The sequence below is a fragment of the Trichomycterus rosablanca genome, chromosome 22, assembly GCF_030014385.1.
Source record: "Trichomycterus rosablanca isolate fTriRos1 chromosome 22, fTriRos1.hap1, whole genome shotgun sequence".
Classification (NCBI taxonomy): domain Eukaryota; kingdom Metazoa; phylum Chordata; class Actinopteri; order Siluriformes; family Trichomycteridae; genus Trichomycterus; species Trichomycterus rosablanca.
The window spans coordinates 5,167,614-5,195,571 of record NC_086009.1 but is presented as its reverse complement, the minus strand read 5'-3'; the positions used below and the strand labels follow the sequence as shown (position 1 = coordinate 5,195,571).

General features: G+C 38.6%; 1 protein-coding gene across 1 annotated transcript; it reads left to right on the top strand.

The window, feature by feature from the left end:
- Positions 1-975: 975 nt before the first annotated feature.
- Positions 976-27,958, top strand: cyth3b (cytohesin 3b). The gene is made up of 13 exons (XM_063018397.1): positions 976-1,201; positions 12,850-12,932; positions 14,650-14,714; positions 16,248-16,314; positions 17,353-17,471; positions 18,218-18,298; positions 18,409-18,521; positions 18,655-18,803; positions 19,038-19,149; positions 24,464-24,540; positions 24,690-24,761; positions 25,292-25,446; positions 26,360-27,958. Exons 1-13 carry the CDS (start codon positions 1,183-1,185, stop codon positions 26,430-26,432), a joined length of 1,185 nt encoding a protein of 394 aa, XP_062874467.1. The 5' UTR covers positions 976-1,182; the 3' UTR covers positions 26,433-27,958.

The window sequence follows — 27,958 nt, the reverse complement described above, 5'->3', positions numbered from 1 at the left end:
ATCACGCTAGACCAATGCCGAATCGGGTGACTACACAGACATGACTGTCTATGCCCGAGGGCAGAGGATGGCCAAACAGCCTAGCCATTGGGAGGTGCACTTGTCAGAGTGCTCTCAGTGCAGGTCCCAAGCACAGATAAAATAAGTAGTGTTACACCCAGTGTAAAAACTGTGCCAAATCAGGTATGCAGACCAGAATGAGCCACTATGGCGACCCCTAAATACATTGGCTCATTGTCACTGGGTTATTTTCACTGTTTCTTTTCCATCCCATTTATTAAAAGTGAACAGGATCCGCAAACTTCAGTTTAATTCTCATTTCTAATTGCTGTCTGTAAGGAGTTTTGCATGTTTTCTCTGTGTCAGCATGGGTTTCCTTGAATACTCCAGGTTTCTCCCAACTCCCAAAAGATGCAGCAGGTGGAATTGCTACTCTAAGTAAGGGACCGACTGGATGTGTGTGGGTGTTGTGCCCTGTGATGGGTTGTTGCTCTGTTCGGGGAGTATTCCTGCATTGCCATTGTTCATAATTGTATAATTTGTAGGAAATTTGGGGTCAATGGTGCAACGTTTAGCTACTCCACCTTAACCAGTCATGATGAAATAAATTAAATCCGGTAACAAATGAGTCACGTGAAGCGGGTCTGCAGCTGTAGAAAGGGCGGGGCCATGGTGATGACGTAGATAGAGGTTTTAAAGGGGTATTTTTCCCCACCTGTTTTTTTAAAGTCCCGCCTTCTTAACTCTGATTGGTTGAATTCCTTACACTTTCTTCCAGTTGTCGATTCTAAGTGGATTAATTTCTACTGAGTCTGAATGTCCAGCGAATAGCAGCGCAGGGGGCGGGATTTGTCTTATTGCGGGTGTGGTATGAACGGCTTTCGGTGAAGCCCCTGCGTACAGATGTCAGAGTCGGGAGGTTGGACTGTAAGCGCGCTTCATTTCTCTGGATGATTTTATCTAGGCGGTTTGTTTATCCGTTTAGATGCAAACCAAGGACAAGTGGGATTAAGCTGAACGTTACAGCGTGACACTGAATATAAATTGAAATTTGACTCGGTCAGTAGGATGAGAGAAATGCAGCGTTCAACGTGAACCGTTATTCTAGTAATAGAATTACCAGCCGGATTTGGATCTTTTTCTAATCGGTTTTCCGTCTCATCGCCTGATTGAGCTGCAAGTATGGATGAGGACAATCAAGGTACGAACCTCTTCTGATTTTACCCCTTATGTAAGGGATTAACCCGCTGCTTCACATACACATCAATCATGAACCAGAATGATTTACATGCCAGCATCATCTGGGGTTTTGAATGCACATGCAGAACATGTGTAGATCACTGTATTTTATATTATTAATAATTTGATTCTGCTTGCAAAGGTGGTTTTTCATCATTATGTGGTCGTTAGGACTAATTCTGATCAACATGTACAGTGCCTTAAAATTATTTACCATTTCACATTTCAATTATAATAATAAGAGATGTTAAACAAAATTTCAATTCATTTCATTAACTAAAATTAGGTTACATCTCATGTAACCAGTTGTCTTGTCCATTTGTTAATAACATACTTGTAAGAAATCTTTGGATCAGCAGATTTAATTACTTAACATCGTGGCGCCAGTCTCTTTGCAAGGTCTATTATTATGATAGAGACTGTCCAGAGAACAAATCAAATCCAAGTCACCAGAGCATGGGATCTGATCATTCTTAAAGACCATCTCAGAGCCGAAACCCAGAGGAGCACTTATTATAATGGCTGCTGTGACACCAACTGTCATTGACTGAGCAGAAGTCTGTAACTGTCCCCAGAGAGTGTTTATCTGAAACCAATAGTAACACATTTATTCACTTAAATGAGTCACTTCTAATCTTGTAAGGAAATTATTTTCTAACATTCCGTGAATCATTTAGTTATTTATTTTTAATACACTCCTTTAAATGGTACATTAAAAGTCCATTAAATTGGGGTGCGGGCTCAAAAATGGTGGTCACTGGTTTAAAAGGCTGAAAACCCCAGCTGCAGGGTGTTTTCTATAATAGTTTAATTTATATACCATTCATTTAAGCAGTTAACTCAATTTCTATACAGTATTGTGGAGAATTTGTAGCTGATTTAATTGTTACTGTCTTACACACTTTCCTCGGATGATGGGTTTATACCAGCTAAACTTCTGTACTTTTGTTTATTAAGGGGACAATAAAGTGCCTTTTTATGCAGACGAAAGAAGTTTGAGAGAATGTTGTATGTCCAAATATGAGCCATCAAGGTATAATCGTTATTGTTAGCTGGGACCACATTGATTCAAGGCCGCAGCCATGAGTTTGACTTTGGAGGGACCAAATTTACCGGGAAGGGGAGGGGGGTATGGTTTCCTGCCATTCTAAAACATTCCTGCCATTTCAACAACTGATGGAAAAACTGACGGATTCTAACATTACGCAAAGCTAGTGAGTGGAATATGTTTGTTTATAATTTTTACATCAGCATATTGAAAAGGCTCTGTTCCTGTAATCAGTCATGATCAGGGTTTTGAAAAATCCGTGGTTCATAGTGGCTGATTGTATAGGCAGTTCCTGGATGACGAAAGCAATGATGCCATTGACTGGCCCCTTCTGTTCCACAGATCTGAATCCAGTTCAGAATCTTTGGGACGTTATGTATCAGTGTATTCGACTCTGTTCTCTTGACTCTATTCTACCAAATAGTCCCACACACTGTTCAGGAGCTCACTGATCCAGACATGGGCAGAAATCCTCCAGATCTCCATTTTTGTGTGATTTTGAATCCAGACTTCAGTGGGTTGATGATTTTGGTTTCTACTGACAATTGTTGACAACATTTTGCTCTCAACAAACTACACAGTGTATAACAGTAAAGATTTTTAATTTATTTTTTTGTTCTTTAAGATCTGATGTGTTTTAGGTGTTGGTGGGTCAGCCCCAAGTTTCTAAGCCTCTACTGGGAGACTAGGCACATTTAGCTGCATACACTAGAACATCAGACAGGTTGGATTAGACCCCCAGTGGAAAAAAGCAAGTTTCACACAGGGAGGATCTGTGTTGTGTGTTTCCAGATCTGACTAGACCCCCTGATGCAGGACATTAATCAATGCATCGCCTACTGTGGGTGCTCGCTTACTGTCTCTGTCAGAAAAAAAAAAGATGTCAAAACTCTATCAGGCTCAGTTTTAGAGATGCAACTCTGGCTGTAAGTGATGGTCATCACTTTATAAAAAGTGGCTGCATGGCACAGCTGGGATTAAACCCACAGCTTTCTAGTGGGTAAGTCACAACTCTACCCATTAGGCTACCACTATCCCTATGTTGAATCCCAAAGGAAAAACACCTAGTATAATTATTGTGACAATTTAACTTGGCAATAAAGCACAGAAGCAAACTTACCCTCGGTTCCTCTATTTAGATCCTTATGATCACTCTTACTCACTCTTTTTTTCATCCTTTAAAGCATCTTGTCTGTTTTACAATAGGCACCTCTGTTCACTAAGAGCTAACACTAGCATGCAGTTTAGATCCTGAGAACAGCTAAATTGGAAACAGATTTAGGCAAACAATGCGGCAGTTTTAAGGGAATTTAAGAAGGCGCATGGCAGGCTGGGAGCTATTCATCAGGCCCACGCAGAAGGAAGTCAGATGCACTATAAGTCTATGCAGGCCAGTGAATTCCTGAGCAAAAAAGAAACTCTTCTTCAATAATTTCCAGAGCAATAAAGAAACTCCTCTCATTTCTCTGTGCTCGTGACACATTTATCCTCGTGGCTGTTGGATTGTCCTTTCTGAATTGACTTTTCTAAAGAAAGATAAAGTAGAACAGTTTAGGTACAGTAACATACACGTGGGCTGGGACAGTTACATAACATTATCCCAAATTGCTAAACCAAACTGCTGGTTTATTCTCAATACCAAAACAACGGCTGATAGAAATATGGCTGTAATCTGATGTGTGCAGCATTAAATATTTTGCTTACATGATTTCATTCAGTATAAAAAGTCAACAGTGAGAAAATCATTATTATTGTGTCATCGTAACTGGTTAACTGTGCCATAACGCCATAACAATTCGACAGAAAACTAAAAAGTTAGTCAGATGAAAAACAAAAAGTCAATTTAATCTTGACTTGACATGAGTTATCTAGTTAATTACATTATATGTATTTAACTGGCTTGTCCTTAAATATCAGGCATATTTAAGAATAGTTAAAGTAGTGGACCTTGTTGCCACTGCTGGACCCTTAAGTAAGGCCCTTGAATATAAACCTTGGCTATTGTAATGTATAGTTAAAATGCTAAATTGTTAAAAATCATAGCTACATTGCTACCTGAACCACAATGACAGACCATTTCTGGCTAGAATTTCCCAGTCTCAGGCATGTAAATAAAATACTGACTGTGTAAGGTGACATGAAATGCACATGTTGTTGTTACTGACCCTTTATAATGCATCATCAATTAAAATGAATTCACAGATGTGTGGTGTTGCCTCCTTACACTTTGCGCTCATATAAGCTGAGCATCTCTCTGTGTTTGGATCTGACGGCTCAGCAGATGCAGCAGTCACGTTGTATATAGTAGCTTTGAAAAGTAGGTTAGTGATTAAGATCCCAGCCCAGCTGTGTATATCCCACGTGATCTCTTTCTGAGAGTCAGAGATGAGATGGCAATTAATTGCACTCCAGATGTGAGTGTGTACGATCAGAGAGTTTAGGATTACAAGCTTAAATCTGGATGTGCACTGTATGGTCAAAAGCATGGGGACATGTGACCAAGAGCTTTTCAGACTTATAATAAAAAGCTTTTTACATGATTTTGAATGATTTTGTCTGAAGAGCTTTTGTGAGGTCAGGCACTGATGTTGAATGAGAAAGCTTGGCTCACAATCAGCATTCTGTTTCATCCCAAAGGTGTTCACTGAGGTTTAGCTCTAGCTCTGTGCAGATGATGTTATATTCAAGCTTTCTCAAACAGATGCCACAAATTTGAAAGCATTTTATTTATTTTATTTTAACACCTAAGCTCATTTATAGAGTAAATATATAGGTGTTGTATGAAATTAGATGGAGATTGGCTATTGGGTAATACAAAAATGGAAAATACATCATGACTTAGATGTCCACACATCCACTTACATCATAACGAATGTCCATAGGATCATGGTGGGTCATGGTGGGTTGTGGTGGATGTGAGGATCAACAGGCACAAAGCAGGAATAGGCACTGCAGAGGGAATCGGTCTATTTAAGGGGAATGTTTATGTATTTTAAAGAATCTGATAAGCTAACCTATTGAAAAGAAGTGTACCATGTTAAAGTCACTGAGTTTTGTTTTCCGCCAGAGTCCATCAACAAAACTGCACATTCAAATGTTTATGCGCAATCCACTAGATCAGCACTGCATTCACATTCCTGTGGCTATGTAATATACATGAAGTGTTTTATAACCAATTCATGACCTGAGTGCAGAAACGATGTACAGTAGTAAAGACCGATACGGACCGACTGTATGTGGGTCAGCATCTCTCAGCAGGCCCAGCAGTAGTGAAGCCATGCCATGTTTGTATACACACTTAACGACGGTCTTTATATACGTCATATGGCATCACATCACACGTCCACTCAAGTGTACCACAGCTTCTTATTCTAAACAGTTTTGCATGACAAGGAATTATCATGCACTAGTAATTTCACTGTTAGAAGAAGCTTGATGGACTCTCTGAGATATTTTCCAGATGTTAGAAAAGTGTTTAGTGGGGAAAAGATGGGAATGCAGGATCTATTCAGAGGATCAGAGGACTTTTTCCAAAAGATTCACAAATTAAGTTTTTTTTTTACATTATATTTGCAGGGAAAATTTGTGATGCAAAAAATCCACCCAACCCTTTACAATCCTTGAATTATGTTTTTATTTACATTTTTACTTTACTACTAAGGTCGGTTAAATAACTAGAAGTTTTTTTATTAGGAGATGTTAGCCCTGCCCTACAAAACTCACTCACTCACTTTCTTAACCGCTTAGCCAATCGCGGGGGGGTACTGGAGCCTATCCCAGCTTTTCAATGGACGCAAGGCACACAGCAACACCCTGGATGGGGCACCAGCCATCGCAGGGCAGACACACATACACACACACACCCATTCACCTATAGGGCAATTTAGTGTCTCCAGTTAACCTGACTGCATGTACTCGAACAAGCCCCTACCCCCACCCCTCTCTCTCCTTCTTCATTTCCAGATGTGGCGTCTGGAGAGCCAGGGCCAATCTAAACAGGCCTGTTTGCCTTCTGTGTTTCTGTATTAGAAGGCTGGAATCAGACTCTGAACTCATTTCCTGAGTGACTCATTGAAGGGATGGTTAAAGGATCAGAGTCAGGAACATCTTCAGAAAAGTGACCCCCTGCAAGCAAGGTTCATGTGTAAAACACTTATTTGGAAGGCTACTCATATGACTAGCTCTAACAGAGCCCAGTCTTACATGCATTAAAACAAAACCTGGTGTTGGTCGACACCTCTGGGAGAAATGTTCTGGCTGGTTTAGCAGTGGTTTTCTCATGGGTCTGTACTGTCACAATGAGCTGCTCGCTTAGCAGGAAGACATCTTGTTGATTAGCTTGCTCTTATGAAAAGGTTTATAGGATAAATTATGCTAGTGTAGCATGTATCATTGGATTTAAATGGTCTTGATTGATAATAATAGGAGTTAGCAGAGCAAGATGGAGCAAACGTTGAGAAATGCAGGATACAAATTAGGGAGAGGCAGATGCACAGGAGACGTCAAGTGCAGCCCCTTTGATGCCAGTTTAGTAAGACAAAATGGTAATGCTGTGTTGACAAACTTTCTATCATTGATTTAATGTGTAAGCCATACTGATCATGAGTGAAGGGCTCTCAGGGGCTTTATAGCAGGGTTAGCAGGAAGAATGTAAACAGGCCAGCCTAGCTCTGTGTCTTTCACATGCTGTTTTGTTATGCTGTTATTATACACTTTTAAAACCTTACATACTTTAAAACAGATGTTAACACAAACAGATGTTCATTCTATGTAACTAGACTAAACAGATATCTGTTCCACCTCACTAGTGTAAAAAAGGGTTCATACTATGTTACGTGAATGAATAATTACCCATAGGACATAATCAGATGTATGTACTACTTTACCAGCATAAACAGAGCAAAACTGTGTGCTTAAGGGATCGTAAGTTGACAGAGATTCATATAGCTGATACTAAACTATTGAAATATGCTTAGTTTAGGCTTTAATACTGATCTTTTCAATCATTCTGTTACAAACATTTCTGTTTTACTTTACGGTGGCTCGGTTGGTAGCACTGTTGCCTCACAGCAACCCAGGTCCTGGGTTTTATTCCCAGGTGGAGCGGTACAGATCCTTTCTGTGTGGATTTTACATGTTCTCCCTGTGTCTGTGTGGGTTTCCTCTGGGAGCTCTGGTTTCCTCCCACAGTCCAAAGACGTGCAAGTGAGGTGAATTGGAGATACAAAATTGTTCATGACTGTGTTTGACATTAAACTTGGACTGATTAATAACTGATTAGTAACGAATAACTACCGTTTCTGTTATGAATGTGGTGTGTAATAAAAAGTGTGTATAATAAAAATGGTATGTAATAAATAAATAGGGTCTATATTAAAATAAACCCACATCAGTTGTATTTATTCTTTAAACTGCTAAATAATCCATTAAGAATATGATTTTTTACAAAATAACATCTAATAACTGATGATTTCACATCAAGTTACTTTTACTGCCCAACGTTCTTAATTTTCATTAGGAATATTCAGATTATTGCTCTGAATAGCAGGATATTTTACTTTTATACTGCTGGTACAGCAGCAGAGGGAAGTTCAGCCAAAAAGGATTATCAGTAAATGTAAGTCCTGTGACTGCCACTGTAGGAACACTTTGTTCAGGTCAGAGTAGTGAATAGCATGTGCTGTTATAATGGGCAGTGGTTGGTAGGTGGTTATGGTTCTGGTCTATTCATCTAAAGGTCAATGGTTAAAGCCACACTACCACCAGGTTGTCACTGTTGGGCCCCTTAGTTTGCATTGTATTTGGTCACAGTTGTAAGCCGCTTTGGATAAAAACGTCTGCTAAATGTCTACATTTTAAATGTTTTGTGGGTCTAGGGTAAAACGTGTGGAAGTATTTAGGATTCATTATATCTAAAAAACTGGCAGCAGTGTAAGTGTCAGAAATATTGGTTCAATAATATGAATTGTTTTAGGGCATTAGGGAAGTCCTATTTTTTCCAGAAATTGGGTTTGTAAAATATTAAGAAAACATAATAATAATAATAATAATAATTACTTTTATGGTTTATTCAAATCCATGACTAAGTTTGCACATCCCCACTTTCTACCTGTAAAAATTAAGAGCTAGCCTTTTATTTAAATATTAGCTTTTTAATTAGGGTTGTACAGATGTCCATGGATACATTTTAATTATGTCCTCGGCATTTAAGCAATATGTATTGACATATAAATACAATATATTATCATTTAAGACTTTAAAAAAATATATTTTAACATGTTATGGTGTATGTTTGTTAAAACCATGCATTTTTGTGTCCTGGAGTCCTACACTGATGAGTAGTCTGTGGTCTATTGTTATATGTCTGTGAAAAGTCCGACTGTGTTTACCTAATTCGAGCAGTTCTGACTGTTCCCTCCATCACATCATGTGGACTTTTACTCAAAGACCGGTTTAACCTGAAAGCCTCCTTGCTGTAGGTATGCAAACTATGCCTCCTGAGTCTCGTTGCAATGCAGACAGGTTGTCAAGGAAATGTTTGCTGGGGGTAAAAACTAAATCGGCTTGACAAAGATTGCTATCCTGTAGAATGCTGTGGAGTTTCTCACGTACGCTGGCTTTAAAGGATACTTAAAATGCATTATGGGGAAGGAGGTTAGTAAGGTTTCATCTTCATCATAATTTGAGCTACAAATATAGATCGTTCTACATTTCTTGTATCAGTTTGAGTTTCTATTGTCTGTGACACTGAACTGTGCTAATCAGCATGAGTAAGGCATCCTCTTTATTGTCCTAAAGCAGGACTGATAATTTCCTAATGTACAACTCCCTTTAGAGCTCTGGAGCCACTGATCACATGTGAATGTCGCTCTTCTGCTATTGATTGTAGTCTTGCTATGAATAAACATTTGGCCAGAGACGGTCTAAAAAGGGAAGGGGTCCGTGGTTGAATATAAATAGCAGAGGTGGCGGAAGGCTTTAATAGGGTGGTGCTTGAGAAATAATGAACCAAACAAGACACATAACCTTAATCACATGGTTTAGCGTAAAATAAAAGAAAAAGGATTGTTTTATCTACATGCAATATGGAGACATTTCAGACAGTTAAAATGGACTTTTTCTGGCTGAATTTCATATTATATTTTTATGTAAAAGTCCAACATTGTGTTGTACAGTTAGCAAAAAGTACACTTGAACTACATACAGCGAATCACCTAAAGAGAAAAATGTTGGACTGACCACAATTAAGCCGTTAAAAAAGAAGTTTTGGTGCTTAATGATGCACCCTTAATAGAAGCTGTTTCTGATCTAACAAGCCTGTTTGGGAAATGTTGTCAGTAGAAAGTGTAGTAACTCTTTATTCTGAAATGTATACGTAAAATTAAAAAGCATTAAGTGAAAAAAATACAATAATGAAGGACGTGCTTTAAAACTGTCTATCTCTGATTTTATGGATCATAAAGCTCCATTCAGATCATTAAGCTACACATAGACTGGATTACAATGTGTCAAAGTTTACAATTTTATTTTTAGCACAGAAAGAAGGGTTTGTTAAAGAAGTGACAATAAGCAGATTCAAATTGTCACATTGGCCATTAAGGGCAAATTAAAACAACAAGTCTGAAAAGCTGCTAGATCAGTAGAATGTGTAGAATGTATGTGCAGGAAAAAACAGACAATAACAGTAAGAATAACAATAAGATTTCCAATAATAATAACAATAAGAGTTCCAGCCTTGGATCATTTGGTATCAGACAGCAACAGTAGGGTAATTCGTTTTCCATACATACAGCTGTTTTGTGCCAAAAGTGCTGCGTGAACATAGCGTTAAACATGCATTCGGTTGTGATGTTATGAGTCACTTCTATGCAGACAGATGGAAGCCTGGTCCAGCATGGTGAGAAATTCTGAACAAACTGAACAGATTTTATGACTGTAAGAAGTTTAGCATGGCTCAGCACAGAGCGTATAAACAGTGTACAAGCTGGCGTTACAGTAGTCTGAATGAATCCTTTGTCAACGCTTGGCGGACTTTTTCGTGGCACTGAGTGCTACTGGGAATATGTGGTGGAGGTATTCCATTGGAATAAAGTATTTGTGCTTTTGCTATGTTATGCAAGTGGCTTTAGCAGTCACAAGACGTGGTTCATAAAGCTGGAGGAGCCTGGAGGAGATGGCGTGATCTTCAGTGAGATTTAAGTAAAGCAAGTGAGGTTAAAGCTTTGAACTCTTATCTTCTGGTTGTTTGGAACGTCTGAATGAAGTGCTTTTGTCAGAACAAGCCAGGGAAGTTTAGATATTGATGTGAATTTGCATCTGGTTTTGCATGTAGCATTTGGCCCTGCATCTAGCATGAAATCTCTTAATATTGTGCACATTGCATGGATGTTATGGGCTCATGATTGCCTTTATGCTGATGCTTACCGGTATAGTGGTCATCGTCCTACTGGCCAGTTCTCAGTGAACAGCTATTTGAATCCAGAGACTCTGACACAAGGTTGCCAGTTTATGTCGTTAACAGCAGAATGCAAATGTGGTGGCATTAGAATATTAACGTACACTGCCAAGGCGACGTGCTTTTCACTTTTGCACGGTAGGGCTTGAAGATACTTAAGAGACACACAAGGGGTGGGAGGAATACCATTGTGATGCTATCCTTTACTGTAGATTGTAGCATGTATGTGAGTGTGTATATATGCATGTATATAAACAGTATATGCATTTATCATTAAAAGGGATTTTATTCAGTCTTATAAGCGAATATAAGCGCTAGCACCTTTAACTTCCTCCATGTGGTTTACGCAATGGTTTAGAGTTCATGGTCAGTTATTCTAAGTAATCACCTGATCAATATGATAATGAGCCATCAGTTATGTAAATTATATCCTTTGGCCTTCACAGTTGCCAGATCTCAACACAGCTAACAGCATTTGGGAGGGCATGCAGGGGCCAGAACAGTCTATCACACTATGTTGGGCCGTACACCTGGTCAGGTGCTCTATAGAAACAGTTGGCCATGTTGGGCTGAGAATATATTGGTCAAGTCACCAAGCCAAGTAGCCACTGCAGTCCACTGCTGGCTGGTGAAAAGATGGATTAAAAAATGGATTAAAAAATGTCAGTGCAATGAGGGAATTGGACATGTCTAAATAAAGAAAGATAAATATGAGAGCAGTTTGGTGCAGGAGGGTTGGGATTCTGCTTTTCCTGTTAGATGTGTTGACTGCAAGAAACCAGTTGGCAGTCAGAGCTTGTGTACCTTGTATGTTGGTATGTCATGTGGCAATGGTAGCTCAGTGGTTAAGGTACTGGACTGGAGAACAGAAGGTTTTTGGTTCAAGCCACAACACTGTCAGGTTGCCACTGTTGGGTCCCTAGGCAAAGCCCTTAACCCTCAATCGCTTGAATTGTGTACTGTCACAGTTGTAAGTATTTTTGGACAAAGGTGTCTTCTAAATGCTTCTAAATGTAAATATCATGTGTTTATTTCCCGCTATAAAGTGTAGTCTTAGCTCTGTGGTTAAGGTACTGGGCTAGTTATCAGAAGGTTGCTGGTTCTAGCCTCGCCACTGTTTGGCCCTTGAGCAAGGCCCTTAACCCTCAATTGCTCAGACTGTATACTGTAATTGTAATGTAAGTTGCTTTGGATAAAAGGCGTCTGCTAAATGCCGAAAATGTAAATAAAGACCTCATTTTGGCTCTAAATCATAAATCACTGGATCTGGATGCCTCTCACACAGATGCTGTTATGATTACTTTTTTTTTCAGAGCTTGGCAGCATGTTTGTCACTGCAGATCTCAGAGATCTCACCATGATCTCACCATCTTGAACCTAATGGCCCATGTTTCTGTTATTTCACTTTCCAAATATAGCACTCGTCTAAGTTGATGAAAAGAGCCGGGGAAGAGGGATGATGAGTCGCAAAGCAGCTTAGCAGAAGAAATCAGCTGGGGTTTTGCTTTCCAAGCAATTGATACAGCTAGCTGAAGGAAGCAGAGGAGTACAATCCACCATAGCTAAATGAGAAAGTGACCTACTTTTGAGTGCTGTATGATATGCAAGCATATTAAAGCTGCTAAAGTGCTGCAAAGCCCTTCGACTGTCGTATAGGTTAAAGTAAGATGTCTCCGGAAAGACCCCCACAGTTCACTGTCCTTCACTTTTTGTGTTTATCCTTTTTCCTGTGTTACAAAAAAGGAACTCACCATTGCACGGCATGTCTAGTGAGTCTACATCACTCAGACATGGACAGAATAGCAATTCTATTTATTTCAGCACTGCTTTCCTGGTTTTAATATTCTGGCTATGAAAGTTCTTGGCTGTTGAAGTTTTCCAATATGAAATTCTTCCTCTCGAGCACCACTCAGCTCTATCTAAAGAAAACATCTATTGGAAAAAGGCAAAGGAAAAACTTTGGCCCATTTATTGCTGATTTAAACGACTCTCAGTAGAACTCTTAATTCTGAAAGTCGGAACATCATGAGATCATAAATCTTTTGCCTATAATCACTGCAGTATTTAAATATGCTGATGCTTAAATGTCTTCATGCTGTTATTTTAGTACCTGAGGACCTGTCGTTGGAAGAAAGGGATGAGCTGACAAATATCCGACGCAGGAAAAAAGAACTACTGGACGACATTGAGGTGAGATTCTAAACTAAAGGCGTTTCTAGACATGTCGGTTTTGCTTTGTGTACGTTGTTTCTTTTACAGAAATAAATAATATGAGTAAATATCATATCATTCTACTGTTATATATGATAGCACCAAAGATCCAGGTGACTGTTCATCCAAAACCTGTGTGGATTTCCTTTGTGTATCCAATTTTCATCGATTTTTCACAGACAGGCCACTATGTGAATTCTAAATTGCCACTAGGTGTAGGTAAGTGGGTTTTTGTGTGATGGCCTGCAAGGAACTTGTCCATGGTGTGTTCACAACTTGCTCCTTGTGTTCCCATTATGTTTTCTTGGCATTTTTTTCAAATGAATGTCAAGTTCTGAATTGTACATCAAAGAGCCTGTTGTGATGTAGGTGTTATTGTAAAATATCGTGAAGTGTGTGCTTTTGCTGCAGATGAGAGGTGCTACAAAGTGGGTACTTGGGTGATGCAGTGGTCTAATGCACAAGCCCTCCACTGTTGAGATCTTGAGCTCTTGATTTGGCATCTCAGCTGTGCTCTCGACCATCCAGGCGCCCACTCATACACAATTGGCTGTGTCTGAGGGAGGTACTGGCTGAACAGGGTCCTCACTGCTGTTGCGCTTGCTGAAGTGGCTGGCTGGTCGTAATGGAGGGATGCTACAAAGTACAATATACAAAGTAATAAAACACGAACGCCCTACTTTAGCTGCCATGTTGATTTTTGGGAGATAAACTCTTCCCACTGCCTGCTACATTGACACACTTGTTAAGATTTTCCATTCATTTTTACAGAAATGGTTTTGAATGTACGTAAAGCAATGATTTCGAAGCTTTATTAATACAGCTTACCTGTACCTAATAAGACCTCTTTGGTAACTCTACAATCTTCCCAGTATGGCCCATTAATTTACAAACATGTGACAGATTAAAGGCAAATTAAAACTTTATTGAATGATTAGAAAAAAATTTAATGAGCGCAAAGTCTGTGGGGGAATTTTGCTGGCAGGATCTGGGTCCACTGTAAATAATGATGGAAGTGGTCATTTTCAAGCTGACAGTGGCTCCAGTCATAGGGCATGAAGTGTTCTTGAATGACTTGGTCCAGCACAGAAGTTTTCTTTTGGTTTCTCACACTTCTGTATGTACACAGTGCCCATCTGGAGAATATATCCACAGTGTTTGTTCTCGTTTTGCTACTTTGTTTTTGCATAGTTCTGTCTGCATAATAGAGATCCCATAAGGGAACCATAAGGAAGTGTGTGTTTTTGCTGCAGATACGTTTGTCACATAGCTGAATTAAGACCAGTTCACACTGACTCGGAATTCTCTTCATTCTCTTCTCTTTGGCCTTTTTTAAAATAAACTAACCTGGTAAAATATTTAGTGAGTTGAGCTTGTGCAGCTCACTGATTTTTTTAGATATTCAGACAAAGTTTGACCCCGGTTTAAACCAACGTTTTGTGCTTGGTGACAGATGTACAATTCCTATTTTCACCGAGGTTTTTTTCTATTGAACCATCACTTGCACTGGTTGATCAACATCAACACACAATGAATATTTATAGTGAATTATGATACATGTAGTATGTCAATACATTATATGTATTGAATGCTAAACAGACATGTTGTTTTTCCAAGGATGTTCTAGGTACTGTCAAAGGTACTTGTACAATAGTTAGTCGTGCTGGTGTAACAAATTTTTTGTCTTGTTTGGCAGCGGTTGAAGTTTGAGATTGCGGAGGTGATGACCGAGATCGAGCAGCTCACCTGTGTTGGAGAGAGGTAAGTTTTTTTTCCAGCACGTATGCCGACAGATTGGAGTAGAAATTCTACCACTGAGCATATTTCTTTAACACTGCAGAGCTGCTGAACAGCACATTGATGCTCTTATCTATGCATCTGTCTACTGCACTAATCCCCATTGTTTGTGGGGTGTTTGTTTAGCGTCCTCACACCTGATGATCTGTTCTCATGGAAGCATTTACTAAACCCCCTCCATTCACAAACTGTCATCTGCTCTGATAGGCTGCAGCAGTGTGGGGCAGAATGGGCAGCTGCAACACTATCCATACATTCTGTGTGTGTGTTTGTGTGTGTGTGTCTGTTTGTATAAAAAGAGAAATAATAAAAAAGATAAAGGCTAGCTAGCTTGTTAGCTTTTATCACCTCAACCTTTTTAAAGTTATTGAGTGTTAAACCTATGAAGTTCTTGTATAAAACACATTGCCCTGCCAACTCGCTTAATTTGTTGATAGTTAACATCAAAAATTGGTTTGTTTATGTTCAACATTTTAAGAAGGAATAGCATCTTTGTGAGGTCTATCAGTATGGAGAAGACTCTCCACAAAACAAAGCTATTCACCTAGAGAAGCACAGATTTGAAGAAGAATATAAGGAACTAACCATTAGCAGACACTTCCAGGCAATTAAATGGTCTTGCTCTGGGGTCGAACTGTGGCAACTTGGCAGTGGTGGGACTTGAACTGGTGACCTTGTGATAAGTAGTCAAGTACCTTAATGGCTGAGCTTCCACAAAACATATCACAGGTACCACTGAACATATCTTAGAGCTCAGATCAGTCCATCATAAAAGGACGTTAGTGAAAGAATAAGCACACTGCCAGAGCAACACTGAAGTGGTTTCAGCTGTGCAAAATTAAGACTCATCCAAAAAAAAAAACAGTTAAGGAATACAGCTAAGACACTATTAAACATGAGAATTTAATACGAATGCATTGATTTTTATTAGAAAATTATAATTTTGTACATATTTTTTTTATCCGATTTAGACATTGCCAATTCCCAATTATACTTTTAACCCCATGCACCATGTTCTTACTAGTCTAGGAGGAACGCAGACTAGCACATGCCTTCCCGAGACTCAAAACGTCTATCTCTAAAGTGGCTAAAGCACTAGACTGCTGTACCACCGGAGTGCTTTTTTAACTCTTGTTTAGGCTAATAAAATTAAGCCCAGTTAAGTACTTTCCCTAAAGACGGCACTTATTTAATACTTAACTCAAACTTGTTGGAACTATTTGAGACAGACGTGAAAAGCCTGAGTTGTGTGTACAAGTAAGTAAAGTCTCAGAAGCAAGTCCAGAGCAAGTCAAGTCATGAAAATGTAACTCTGAGTTCATGACATCACTGGTAGCTTTCTAATCACAAACAGACTTTGAGTGTTTTTACTATTTGTTTTAACAGTTATTAAAAGAGTTTATTACATCTTATTATTTATCCTCTTTTGTATGTAAGCAGTCAGTTAAAAAAAAATTTCCATGTGTTAATAATTGTTTTTTCCCCTGCAAATTACAGCAAAACCACTCAAAGAAACAAACAAATTGCCATGGGAAGAAAGAAATTCAACATGGATCCCAAAAAGGCAAGTTTTTTAAAGTAATAATCGGTCTTTAAAATGTTTAGAATGTTAAAATCTTAATCTGCCAATAAATACATGCTCTAAAATGTATATATGGTTTGTTGTATTACCACTTTATACCGGTCAGGGTCACAGCTGGTCCGATTAATTGAGCAAAAAGGCAGGAAACACCCCAGATAAGTTGCCAGTCTATTACAGGACAACTATTAAGATGATTTGATTTTAAAATGCACAATTAGCTGCTTTTATTACAGGGCTAGCTGCATCTCTCTTGGGATGAGAAGTTAGGCCTGAGGAAACAAGAAGTATTTTGGCTGGAGCTTAAAATAACAATGGTAATTAAAACAGGCCCAGGTAGTGTCCCAAATAGCATACTGTTATACTTGATAGCATGAGATGTTAGTGCGCTACAGAAAATATGGTCATGTAATATTTAGTAACTAGGTTGCAGTTGGACACAACTTAAATTCTTTTGGCTATAAACCCCCTCAAAATGTTTTGTACATGGTTGATAATGGCGCTGTTGGTCTCTGTTTTTTACATTTAAGGTACAATTTCATGTAATGTGATCTTCAAAATATAAAAAAATGTGTAAAAACCCACCAGTATGTCGACTAAACTTGAACACACTGCTGAAATATGTGAATCCAGGTTTTGAAAATCAACTGTACTATTGGCTGGTCGGGCGTCTGCATAGTCATGATTGGAAATGTGCAGAGGGGTTATAGGAGGCTGTAACAGCCTTGCCATTAGGAGGTACACTTGACAGTGCACTCTCAGTGCCGGTCCCAAGCCCAGATAGAAATAGGGGGTTTGCGCCAAGAATGGTGCCTGTGTGTAAATACTGCTATGTTTGGTATGTGGATCAGATCTATTGTGGTGACCCTTATATACAGGAGTAAATTTACCTCTATACGTGTGCAGTGAACTAAAAGTATCTAAAAGACTCATTTTCCTGCATATAAAAGATTTAAGTTAAACAGTTTAACATCTTTCATTCTGTAAATAATTTTGATACATAATTTGTTGTGTCTCTTTCAGGGGATACAGTTTCTGCTAGAGAATGACCTCCTGCAGCACACGCCTGAAGACATAGCCCAATTCCTCTACAAAGGCGAGGGCCTAAACAAAACTGTCATCGGCGATTACTTAGGAGAACGGTAAACCTTCTTTTTTTAAAAAATTTTTTCCCGTCCTCCCTCTGCCTAAACCCAGTGCACACGAGCAGGGCATAAATCCTCCGGAAATTTGATTGTCTGGGTTTATTGTGCAGAACAGTGACAAGCCAACCCAGCAATGAAAAAGCAGCCGGGGCAACACGTGTTTCTTATCTCTCTAAAGTAAATGGGCCATTTCTTGAGACCCGACTGTCACAACAACCGGCTTGTTTGATGCATAACTTGGACAATAAAGGACGATAAACCAGATTAGAGTATACATTAGAGTATGTATGGACACCCCTCTGTATTATTGCCCTTTGGCGTTTTAACCAAACCTATTGCTAACGTGTGTAAACAGGATTATATGAAGCACATCATATGCTTCTAACTTTAGGGCAACAGTTTAGGAAAGGCCCTTTTCAGTTCCAGCATGCACAAAGCAACATCCAAAGACATTATTTTATGAGGCACAGATCCTTGATCTTAAACCCCACTGATCAGCTTTCAGATAAATTCACACATTGATTGGAACATTGATAAATTGGAACATCAGGAACATCAGTGCCTTCAGTGACCAATCAAATGTTTTAACTGAATTAGCACTTACTACCCCAGTAACTCTCAAAAATTTCCACAATAAGTTGTACATCAATGTACAGGAGCTGAATTTGATTGGTCAGTGATTTCAATACTGCTGAAAAAAATCATTAACATTCTCTTTAATGCACACTTGTGTTTTCTTGCAGGGATGACTTCAACATTAAAGTGCTCCAAGCCTTTGTAGAGCTTCATGAATTTGCAGATCTTAATCTTGTCCAAGCATTAAGGTGAGTCAGACTGGTTCAAATGAAGCCCATGAGTATACCATGCAGTATACTTTTCTAAAGGAAAAGCTTTAAAGCTGTGGTTATACCTCCCACACACTTCTTCTGTGCAGGCAATTTCTGTGGAGCTTCAGGCTACCAGGTGAGGCACAGAAAATCGATAGGATGATGGAGGCCTTTGCATCCCGATACTGCCAATGCAACCCTGGAGTCTTCCAGTCCACAGGTCAGACCCACAACATGGTGCTTTCCATGCCAATGAGATACCAATCAGCAAACACATTATTTTTTTGATGAATCCTAAATCTATAATCTGGTGGATATAAATATTATAATGAACATTTTTTAAATCTCTGTAGACACGTGTTATGTGCTGTCCTTTGCCATCATCATGCTGAACACCAGCCTTCACAACCCTAATGTCAGAGATAAACCAGCTGTGGAGCGCTTCATTTCCATGAACAGAGGCATAAACGAGGGAGGAGATTTACCCGAAGAGCTGCTTCGAGTACTGTCGATTTATTTTTTATTTATTACTGTTATTTAAATATTTTACCACATTTTAAACTAGTTGGCTCTTTACTTCTTATCTTCAATCCTGAACATGTCATAAATAATGCAGTGGCTATAGGATAAATGTGTGGATGAATATTGCAATATTTTAAAAATGGGTCAATATGTTTCCTGTTATATGTGTTTGTAATAATGTCATGTTTGTTTTTTCTGTCTTGTACCTGAGCAGAATTTGTACGAGAGCATTAAAAGTGAACCCTTCAAGATCCCTGAGGATGACGGCAACGACCTGACCCACACATTCTTTAACCCTGACCGAGAAGGATGGCTGCTCAAGCTAGGTCAGTGGAGTAAAGTATCTCTTTTGATCCTGGGAAGCTTCTACACACACTTTCTGTTTCTTAGGTTACTTTACTCTGCCAGTGTGTAAATTTATTGTCCTCACTCTGTCACCCTTTTCACAGAGTGCTGTCACACTTATAGACTCCAGAGAAACACTCTGGGTTTTCTTTTACCGAGGGGGTGGGGTTGAGAAAAGCTCTGAGAACAAACACTAGTGTCACATTTAAGACATTTTATTACCATATGTGTTATTATTGCAATAATTAATATTGTTATAGTCAATTATAATAATAATATTGTTCTAGTCAAAATTATAATCACTAAGCTCTCTACAGCATAGGCACCTCTGGAAAAATGACATTGACAAATGACATATATTTCTTGATAGTGAAGATAATGATGAAATAAAAAGTGAAATTAAAAAAGTAAACCCAACATAACAGGGCGGGTCGGGCCAACTAAAGCTCTGTAAATAGTCAGGATACTTAACTATTGTAGAATGAAATTAACTTAAGAGCCGCAAACCAAAAAGAGAAATGGTGAAGTAAAGGGGTGTCCAAAATAACAGTAACAAACCAAAGTATTAAAAGTAATGCACAAAAACATCCGGAGATAGTGGACAGTAAAGGGATGGATTCTGAATACAACTGTCTGATTAAAAAGATGGTAGTGTAAAAACAAAGCGAAATATCTGTTTTATAAAGCTCTACTGCAAAGATCTTATTTTAAAGGGGGTACACACTCAGTTTTATTGCACAGCGCTATTTTTAGTCCCAAGGCGCCTTACCAACTGATTGATGACTTTTGCTTCTTGCCCTGCAGTGTACTAATTCCCATCTGTTTTTAATATATTTTCCACCATTTCCTCTTCAACATGTCTGAACCTAGAAGTGGTTGCTTATTGTTAAACGTTGCTTCTTTTTATCTTTATCCCCTCTGCACCCCCCTACCCCCTACACACCGCCCCCCTATCCCTCTGTTCTGTGTCTGCCTGTGTCTTCTCAAGGAGGTAGGTAACCTCGGAGAGCGCTGTGATACTTTTCACGCCCCTGCTCTTTTCACCTTCTGCCTCAATCACTGCATCCCCTCGTCCTCCCAGCGCTCTCTGCATCTCCTCGCAGTGGCACTTTAAACCCGGTACCTGCTCTTAAATTGGCTGCCAGAGGCCTGCGGAGGTCAGGGGTCAGTATGCTGCATGTGGGCCTGGCTGAGCCTCACACTTTGATATTGTTGCCTGGCAGGGACAAATGCATTCCTCCAGCAGTATGTAACATCTCTGCAGGCTCATATACATGCCAACAGCTTTGTTGTGCAGAGTTATTGAGTTATTACTTCTCTCTGCCTGAGGTGCTGGAGAGAGTTTTCCTTCCTTACTTAAACCATTTGTTATTTAACGAAATGTGCAGGAAATGTAACTGATAGCGTATAGTTTTAATGCCCAGTTGCAATTAGTGGGGCTCTGAGTACCATTTTTTTACATTTTTTTGTTATTCAACTTTTTGGTTTTTGACAGACTTACATGCAAGGTGAAGCAGAGAAACTGGGCTGCTTAGAACAGCATGTCTTATAGATAACAATATGCCTAATTTAAAGCAAAGTCAGCTGGTAAAAGAAAAGAAAAGGTAGTCCTGGTAAATTAGGATTTCTGTGAATTGTACTTTAAATACAGGTTTTATAAAATACTGTAACAACAAGAATGTGTGATTTCTTAATTCTTTTGAATTTTTATTTAACTGACAAAAGTACAAAGAAAATATTTCCAATGTCTTCACTGACCAACCTAGCTGTATTTTGTACATCTGTTTAATTAATAATTAATTAATTTTTTTTGTTTGGGATCTGAGGATATGAACTATGCTCAATACAAGACTTCAGCTGCTTGACAATTCATGATCACTTGTGTCTGATTCTCCACTGATGATGCACCATACATTTATTTAATAGGAAACAGAACTAGGCTCCTAGCAGGTTAGTCAAGCACACACACTCTGTGTTAATAAAGCCACACTGTTGTCCATGTGTAGAATAAGACCTGGCTTTGTGTTGTTAAAATAATCATTGACCTCCAGGAAAAAGACGTCACCTTGATGGCAGCATTTGTCTTAGTGAAAAAGTCTAGGAAGCTCTGAACAGATCTCAGAAAGCAGATTGCACTGTTTTAAACATTTGTGGCAATTTTTAGTTATTTATTTTAATCTAACATAGCTGGAGAATTACTAGAGATAGGTGAATGTCTAGTGTTGACTAAAACCTTACTTAATTACATATCATAGCATCATAGAATTATGGTTGTGATGTCACTTGTCTGTTTTAAAGAACTAGACATAGCTGATCTATGGGTTTATAACAAATGCCACAGTAAAATGCTTAGTATACTGATTAGAGATTTTTACATATTGTCCCATCTAATTGCCCATTTAGTTTTTGTAATGTAACTAGTCCCATCAAGCCCTACTTTCCACCAGTGCACTCCTTAAAGTACTGTATTACATAACCATATTCAAACAGAAATGCAAAACTAGTACTGATCATTGCAGTTAATAATAACTTTTGCCCTAAACAATACCAATCTAGCAAAGTCCTTTCCTAAAATGTTTTTTATATTTCTATACTATTGATCATGACATTAATTACATTAAACTGCACAGATTTTCTCATACTCAAAAGCAAGTTCCTGTGCGTGTGACTTGTGCTGTTACTCACATACTGAGAATCATTTCCATGCCCTGTGGGTGCATGAACCAACCAAATCCAGCATGTGTAAGTATTACCCAATGTTAATTCCCATATTGCCCAGGTGTGTCATAATAGCCTACAGGCGGCTTTTATTCCTAGATCCCTGAATTCACTGCTGGAAAACCTCACCTGCATTAAAGGAACACCCCTCCCAAAGTGCTAGTTGGGTGCATTCAGGTTTGTGCACATAAACTAATAGCTGTTTCCCAAAACTTGTTTAATTGTTAGATTTTCTTTTAGTCACGTGTTCCTTTAATGCTTTAACGACCATTTTAAATTTGCTTTCACCCAATGCTCAGCGCTGCATTGCTGCTTTGTCCTTCATCACATTACGACAATCATGATTTGCTTTTCCGGCCATAGAATAAACTCTGTAAACTCCTAGTAATGATGATGCTGTCAAGGGATTCTCCCCATGACTCATGTACAACAGGAATACCAGAGGCCACACCAAACACAAATAAAGGGAGTTACTGTTATAAATTAGAAAGATCTGCATTACAGGAATAATTGAAAATAAAAAAGTGAGATTAATAGGGAAAAAAATGTTATGTAGTTCAGTTGTGTCTGTGAGAAGTTACAGTTAAGATTAAAATCCACCAACGTTTTGTCTCACATTTATGTAATTTTATTTATTTATTTTATAGCCCAGTTTCTCCTGTGATTATCTATGGAGCTGTGCCTAGAAAGCTGAAGTACAAGTTTGGGGAGAAATAAATTCTGTTCCTTTTAGTTGTTATGAGTTTCAAGAATGTCAAGGGTTTTATGAAACTGGTTTCATGGTTAAGCACAGTTCTAAAAATGCAGTGTTAAGTGTAAGCTTGGTGTAAAGCAAACTACAACTGGACTCAAAGTGAAACACATTTTCTGTATGACCAGTAAATCTAACATGAATCAAGCTATAATACAATAATGGCAACTGCAATGTTTGCTGTTGTTAGTTTTAGCTGGCCCATTGGTTCCACTGAGCTTTAATTGTACAGTATACAGTGACACAGTGGTGCAGCGGTAAATCACACTAGCTCACAATCGGCCGGTAGAGCATCTTCACAGACATGATTGGGTGTGTCTGAGAGAAAGGGTGGCCGAACTGCCTAGGCATGTTGGTGCACCCTCAGTGCCAGTCCTAAGGCCAGATGAAAACAGTGAGGGTTGTGTCAGGAAGGCTATCCGGCATAATAACTGTGCCAAATCAAATAGGCAGACCAGAATGAGCCAATGTGTTAACGTTTAAATACAGAAACAGCTGAAAGAGAAAACAAAACAATGACACAATTCTAGAGAACTGGGTGCATCCAACTTGTGGCAACAGTTTTTCCTGTTTAGCATGAGAAGATATGAGGTCTATAAAAATGGTTTGCTGGCAAATCTCATATAGTACACTAACAGTTACTGTTTGACCTTCTATTTAATTTAGCAATTTGGATCTGGCCATTCTACTATAGTGGGGAGGAATTGTGTTACATTTCTTTTCACTATACATATACATGTGTGTAGGATAGTGTAGCATTAAAGCGTTGTTTGCTAACAGCTAGGCTGAAAAAACCTGAGTAAACACGGGTATCTTATTCAAACATTTAATTCAGTGGTGTAAAAACCTTGTTCCCTATCAAGCACCCTGCTTCAGCTCATTGAGCACATCACTTACTCAGCTCTGTTTGCATCGTGTTTACTGTGCATTTAACACTTTAAATTTTTTTAGATCATCATCATTATCTTTGCCATTGTTACCAATGGTTTGTAAGTGGGACGATAACATCACAAATACAAAAACTCCAAACATGCACGTTTAGCAATTATAAGGGGCTAAAATGGGTCATAAAAGTGAGAAACACAAGAATTAAAGTTTTTTTTAAAACATTTTAATGTATAACATTATTAGATGTTTGTTAATCAATGCAATAATTTCCCTCAAGATAAATAAAGTATCTATCTATCTATCTATCTATCTATCTATCTATCTATCTATCTATCTATCTATCTATCTATCTTATTTCTCAATAACTAAAATGGCTAAAATTGAGGAATCGACTCTTTAAAATCGACTCCTAGCCGTTTGATGTAAATAACTTACCAGTATGTATTACTAACAGTACATATCACTATATATTTTGTACCTACATATTATTTTGTGTACATTTTATTCTTCCCATATATTTATTTATTTTACTTGTAGACCTTGCACTTGGAAATCAGAGAGATTGATTCTGACATTTCTTAAACAAGATCACACCATACAGAAGAAGTGGTTAAGGATATATAAGCACAGGGCACCAATCCATCCCAGGGCTTCGGGGCTAGATGCCTGGCTGGCTGATGGGCTAGCGTAATGGGCCGCTATGCCACCTGAGCACCACATAAATGCTCAACAGCTATAATTCTTTTTACAAATACATTGTTCTGTCCTGGAGAATGTTGCTTTGGATATTTTCACACATGAAACGACGGCTATTTGAAATATTTGCCTCGTTATAGTCTGTTGATGTTGGCCGTCGGCTCTTTGCTGCTGTCTCAGATCAGGTGTGTGTATTTACCTGTGGTTAGTAATAGCACCATGTTGTCTGCTTTTCCCTGCAGGAGGAAGAGTAAAAACCTGGAAGAGAAGGTGGTTCATTTTAACAGACAACTGCTTGTACTACTTTGAGTACACAACGGTAAACCACTTTATATAGTACTTAGTAGTATCATGGATTCAGCCAGCAATCTAAATAGCCCTAATATCTAACATGGTCATTCTTAAGTTATCAGATACTTTTTCAGTGAATAGTGAAGTAACTGGTTATTGTGGTCTTCTGTGTTACAGGATAAAGAGCCACGGGGGATCATTCCTCTGGAGAACCTTAGTATCCGAGAAGTGGACGAGCCGAGGAAACCTGTGAGTGATTTAAGTCCTAAAGCTTTTGTCCATATTTACATCTTGCTGCTCCCATTTACTGAGTATACCACTCAATAGCTCCAAATCTGACAGACTGACAAACTTAATAATAACCAGTTCTTTTGTGTTGTATTTTAAAATACAACGTAGTACCCATTAATTGCCCATCTTCTTCTGCTGGTCACAGTTTCATAGTTCTATGGGAAGTTCCTTTTCATCTTCCATGTCCTTTCCTATTCAAATCAACTCGCTGCTTCGCCAGGCAAATTTGATTCATGTTTGGTTTAACCGTTGCCTACGGCAGAAGTTTTCCTGCTCTAGCAGACCTGATTCACCTTATCGGCAATGATACGCTTAGTCCTCACAGATACAAGATCAAGTGTATGTGTAATGAGAAGCTCTGTTGCTAACTGGAAATGAATTCCTGTATAAATACCACATTTGCAAGTTGGGCTTGATTACAGGAACAAAATGACTAAAGCATCTCATGACATTAATGGATGTATCAAACTGTTTTCTTTTCCATCCAGAACTGTTTTGAGCTGTACAATCCCAGCCACAAGGGCCAAGTAATAAAAGCATGCAAGACAGAGGCTGATGGTCGTGTGGTGGAAGGGAACCACGTGGTCTACAGGATATCAGCACCAACACCGGAAGAGAAAGAGGAGTGGATCAAATCCATCAAGTAAGATATTTAGTGACAGCGCAGCTCGTTTAATGTAATCCAGTGTGAATAATTAAAATGTGTTATTGATCCTTAAAGGAATAGCACAGCAGCTTTATACCCAATCTACTGCATCTGGATTTTATGTGCTATCATTTTAATCAGTTATAATAAAATCCTAAGAGTAGTAATTTGCTGTAATTAAGCTTTTATTTCATCATCTTTAGTAAGTGTTTTTATTCTAGCCAGGGTCACAGTGTGCTAAAGTATTCCAGGGTGAATAATGATCAAATGTACAGTCATATACATACAAACATTGCAGTGGCAGTTATGTAGGGACTGGTTTGTTTATACACCGAACTAATGATACATTTTTATGTCAAGGTTATGTGTTCTGGCAAAATCAGTGAGGCAGTTAGAGTTAGTGTGTACAGAATCATGATGGATTGTCAGAATTCAGTTAAAAGCAACTGTGCAGATCCAGCACTGCCATTACTATCCATCTGCTAATTCTAATTTGGACCAAGTGTGTTATTTTCTTTTCAGACGAGGGCTCCTTATGTCATATCAGCTCTTAACAGGATTTTGGGCATGTGAATGTGCTACTAGGACTATGAATATAAGTCTCTTTGCATAAAATGTAGACGTGGCTGGATGGTGTGTTTAGATCAAGGCCAAAAACACCCAGTCTTGGGATTTATCAGGAGGTTATTCTGTCAGACTGAAATTTAGATCAGTTTAAAAAGAGGCGGTAGGTTAGCTTGAGAAACCATAGAAACCTAACTAGGTCACAACACAAACCTGTTTTCATCTAGTTAATGATGCTGTGGATGTAAAAACATGCTTGCATTTCCATATCAAAGGTGCTAAAGTCTCTGCTTTCCTTCTTTGTCGTACATAATTGATTATGTTGTCCTTTTATCTGTTCTCTCAGAGCCAGCATCAGCAGGGATCCTTTCTACGACATGCTGGCCACTAGGAAGCGGCGCATTGCCAACAAGAAGTGAGATGCGGTACATACGGTTTCCTGGAACAGCTCATGAATAGCCACCTCACATGAGCCCTTGTGTTATCGAGCAGGGATGATAAACTGTGTCACATGAGCTGTTCCTTCACCCTTTCACCCCATCTCTTTCCTCTTCGTGTTGGAGCAAAAAAAGAAATGAGCACGAGAGTCCAGACAATTATGGATTGTAATGCTCCTCCTCCATCATTGTGTTCTGCAGTTACTAACCGGCCCCTGCTGACGTGATTAGTAAGAGTAAGAATCTTGGTGTGGTCGGTTTGGATTATGGAAAGAACCTTATGCCAGCTGGTGGCAGCAGCTTTTATTCATTATTAGACAAAGTGTTTATTGTGAAAGGTTTTTCTTGCTCTGATCAAACTGAGAGCTAAAGCGCACTCCAATCACAAAGACATTTATTGTCACTATGGTGCTGAATCAGTATCTGCCTGTGCCATTCGTTACAGAAAAACAGCATAAAAAGCTTGAAACGTTTATGTTGTAAATGTGGGAATGCTATTTTAACAGTATGTTACAGTCTAAAGTCAGCTGGTCTGATTTATTTAATCTGACAGCATTAGGATTAAATATGTGGTGCATTCTTTAAACTTTATTTTTTATTATTATAATTTAACTGGTTTCAGTTATAATTTCTGAGAGCTGATTGAATACCACAAAGCTAAAGGCTTCACTAAACTAAATAACATGGGGCAAATAAGGCCAATCAACATGTCTAGGACATACTCAGGACACAGAGTTGTTTTTGTAGTTTATTAAAGTTATGTACACCTAAACCCTGTTATTAAATGAAAATGGAATTTTCAGACTGCACCTAAAAATAGACTAGACAGCCATATTAAGTAACTGGTCTACCTCCAGGTTGTACTAGTGTGCCAACATCAGTGCAGTCCTCTGGTTTAAATCATGTGTGCATTTTATTGTAATACATGACTGCATGCAACAAGAATCATGGATCATTCAAACCATGGAAAAGATCGCAAAGAGAACTTCAAGTGAGGTTTCACCTAAGTAAAATGGCTCTTAATTAATAAATTATACATATATAAAGTAAGTATATATATAAAAACTGTTTCTGTTTTTGTCTTTGTAAAAACACATAATGATGCCCAACCCTGAACAAGCCCAGAACAAGTACTGTATACAGATTAATGATGTGCCCTAAAAGACTGAAGGAATATTATTATTATTATTATTATTATTATTATTATGTGAGTGATTTTGGATAGCTGACTGGGTGAAATACAGGGTTTGGGTACATTATGTTCTAGTGGTTTTAGCCCAGGGCACATTAAGCCTCACGGTAGCCTTATGTATCACTCCTCTCGGAGTATATGTGCTGCCCTGGGATCTCTTGCTTTACTAATGGATTAAATCATATGAACAAGAGGAAATTTATGTTAGATCAGCATTTTCTTTCTGAAATGTTTAATGTAAAAGATAAAATGTTCACTAAGTGTATTGATGTGATGCAAATGCAATTTTCCATTAGCTAAAACTTGCTTGCTTTTA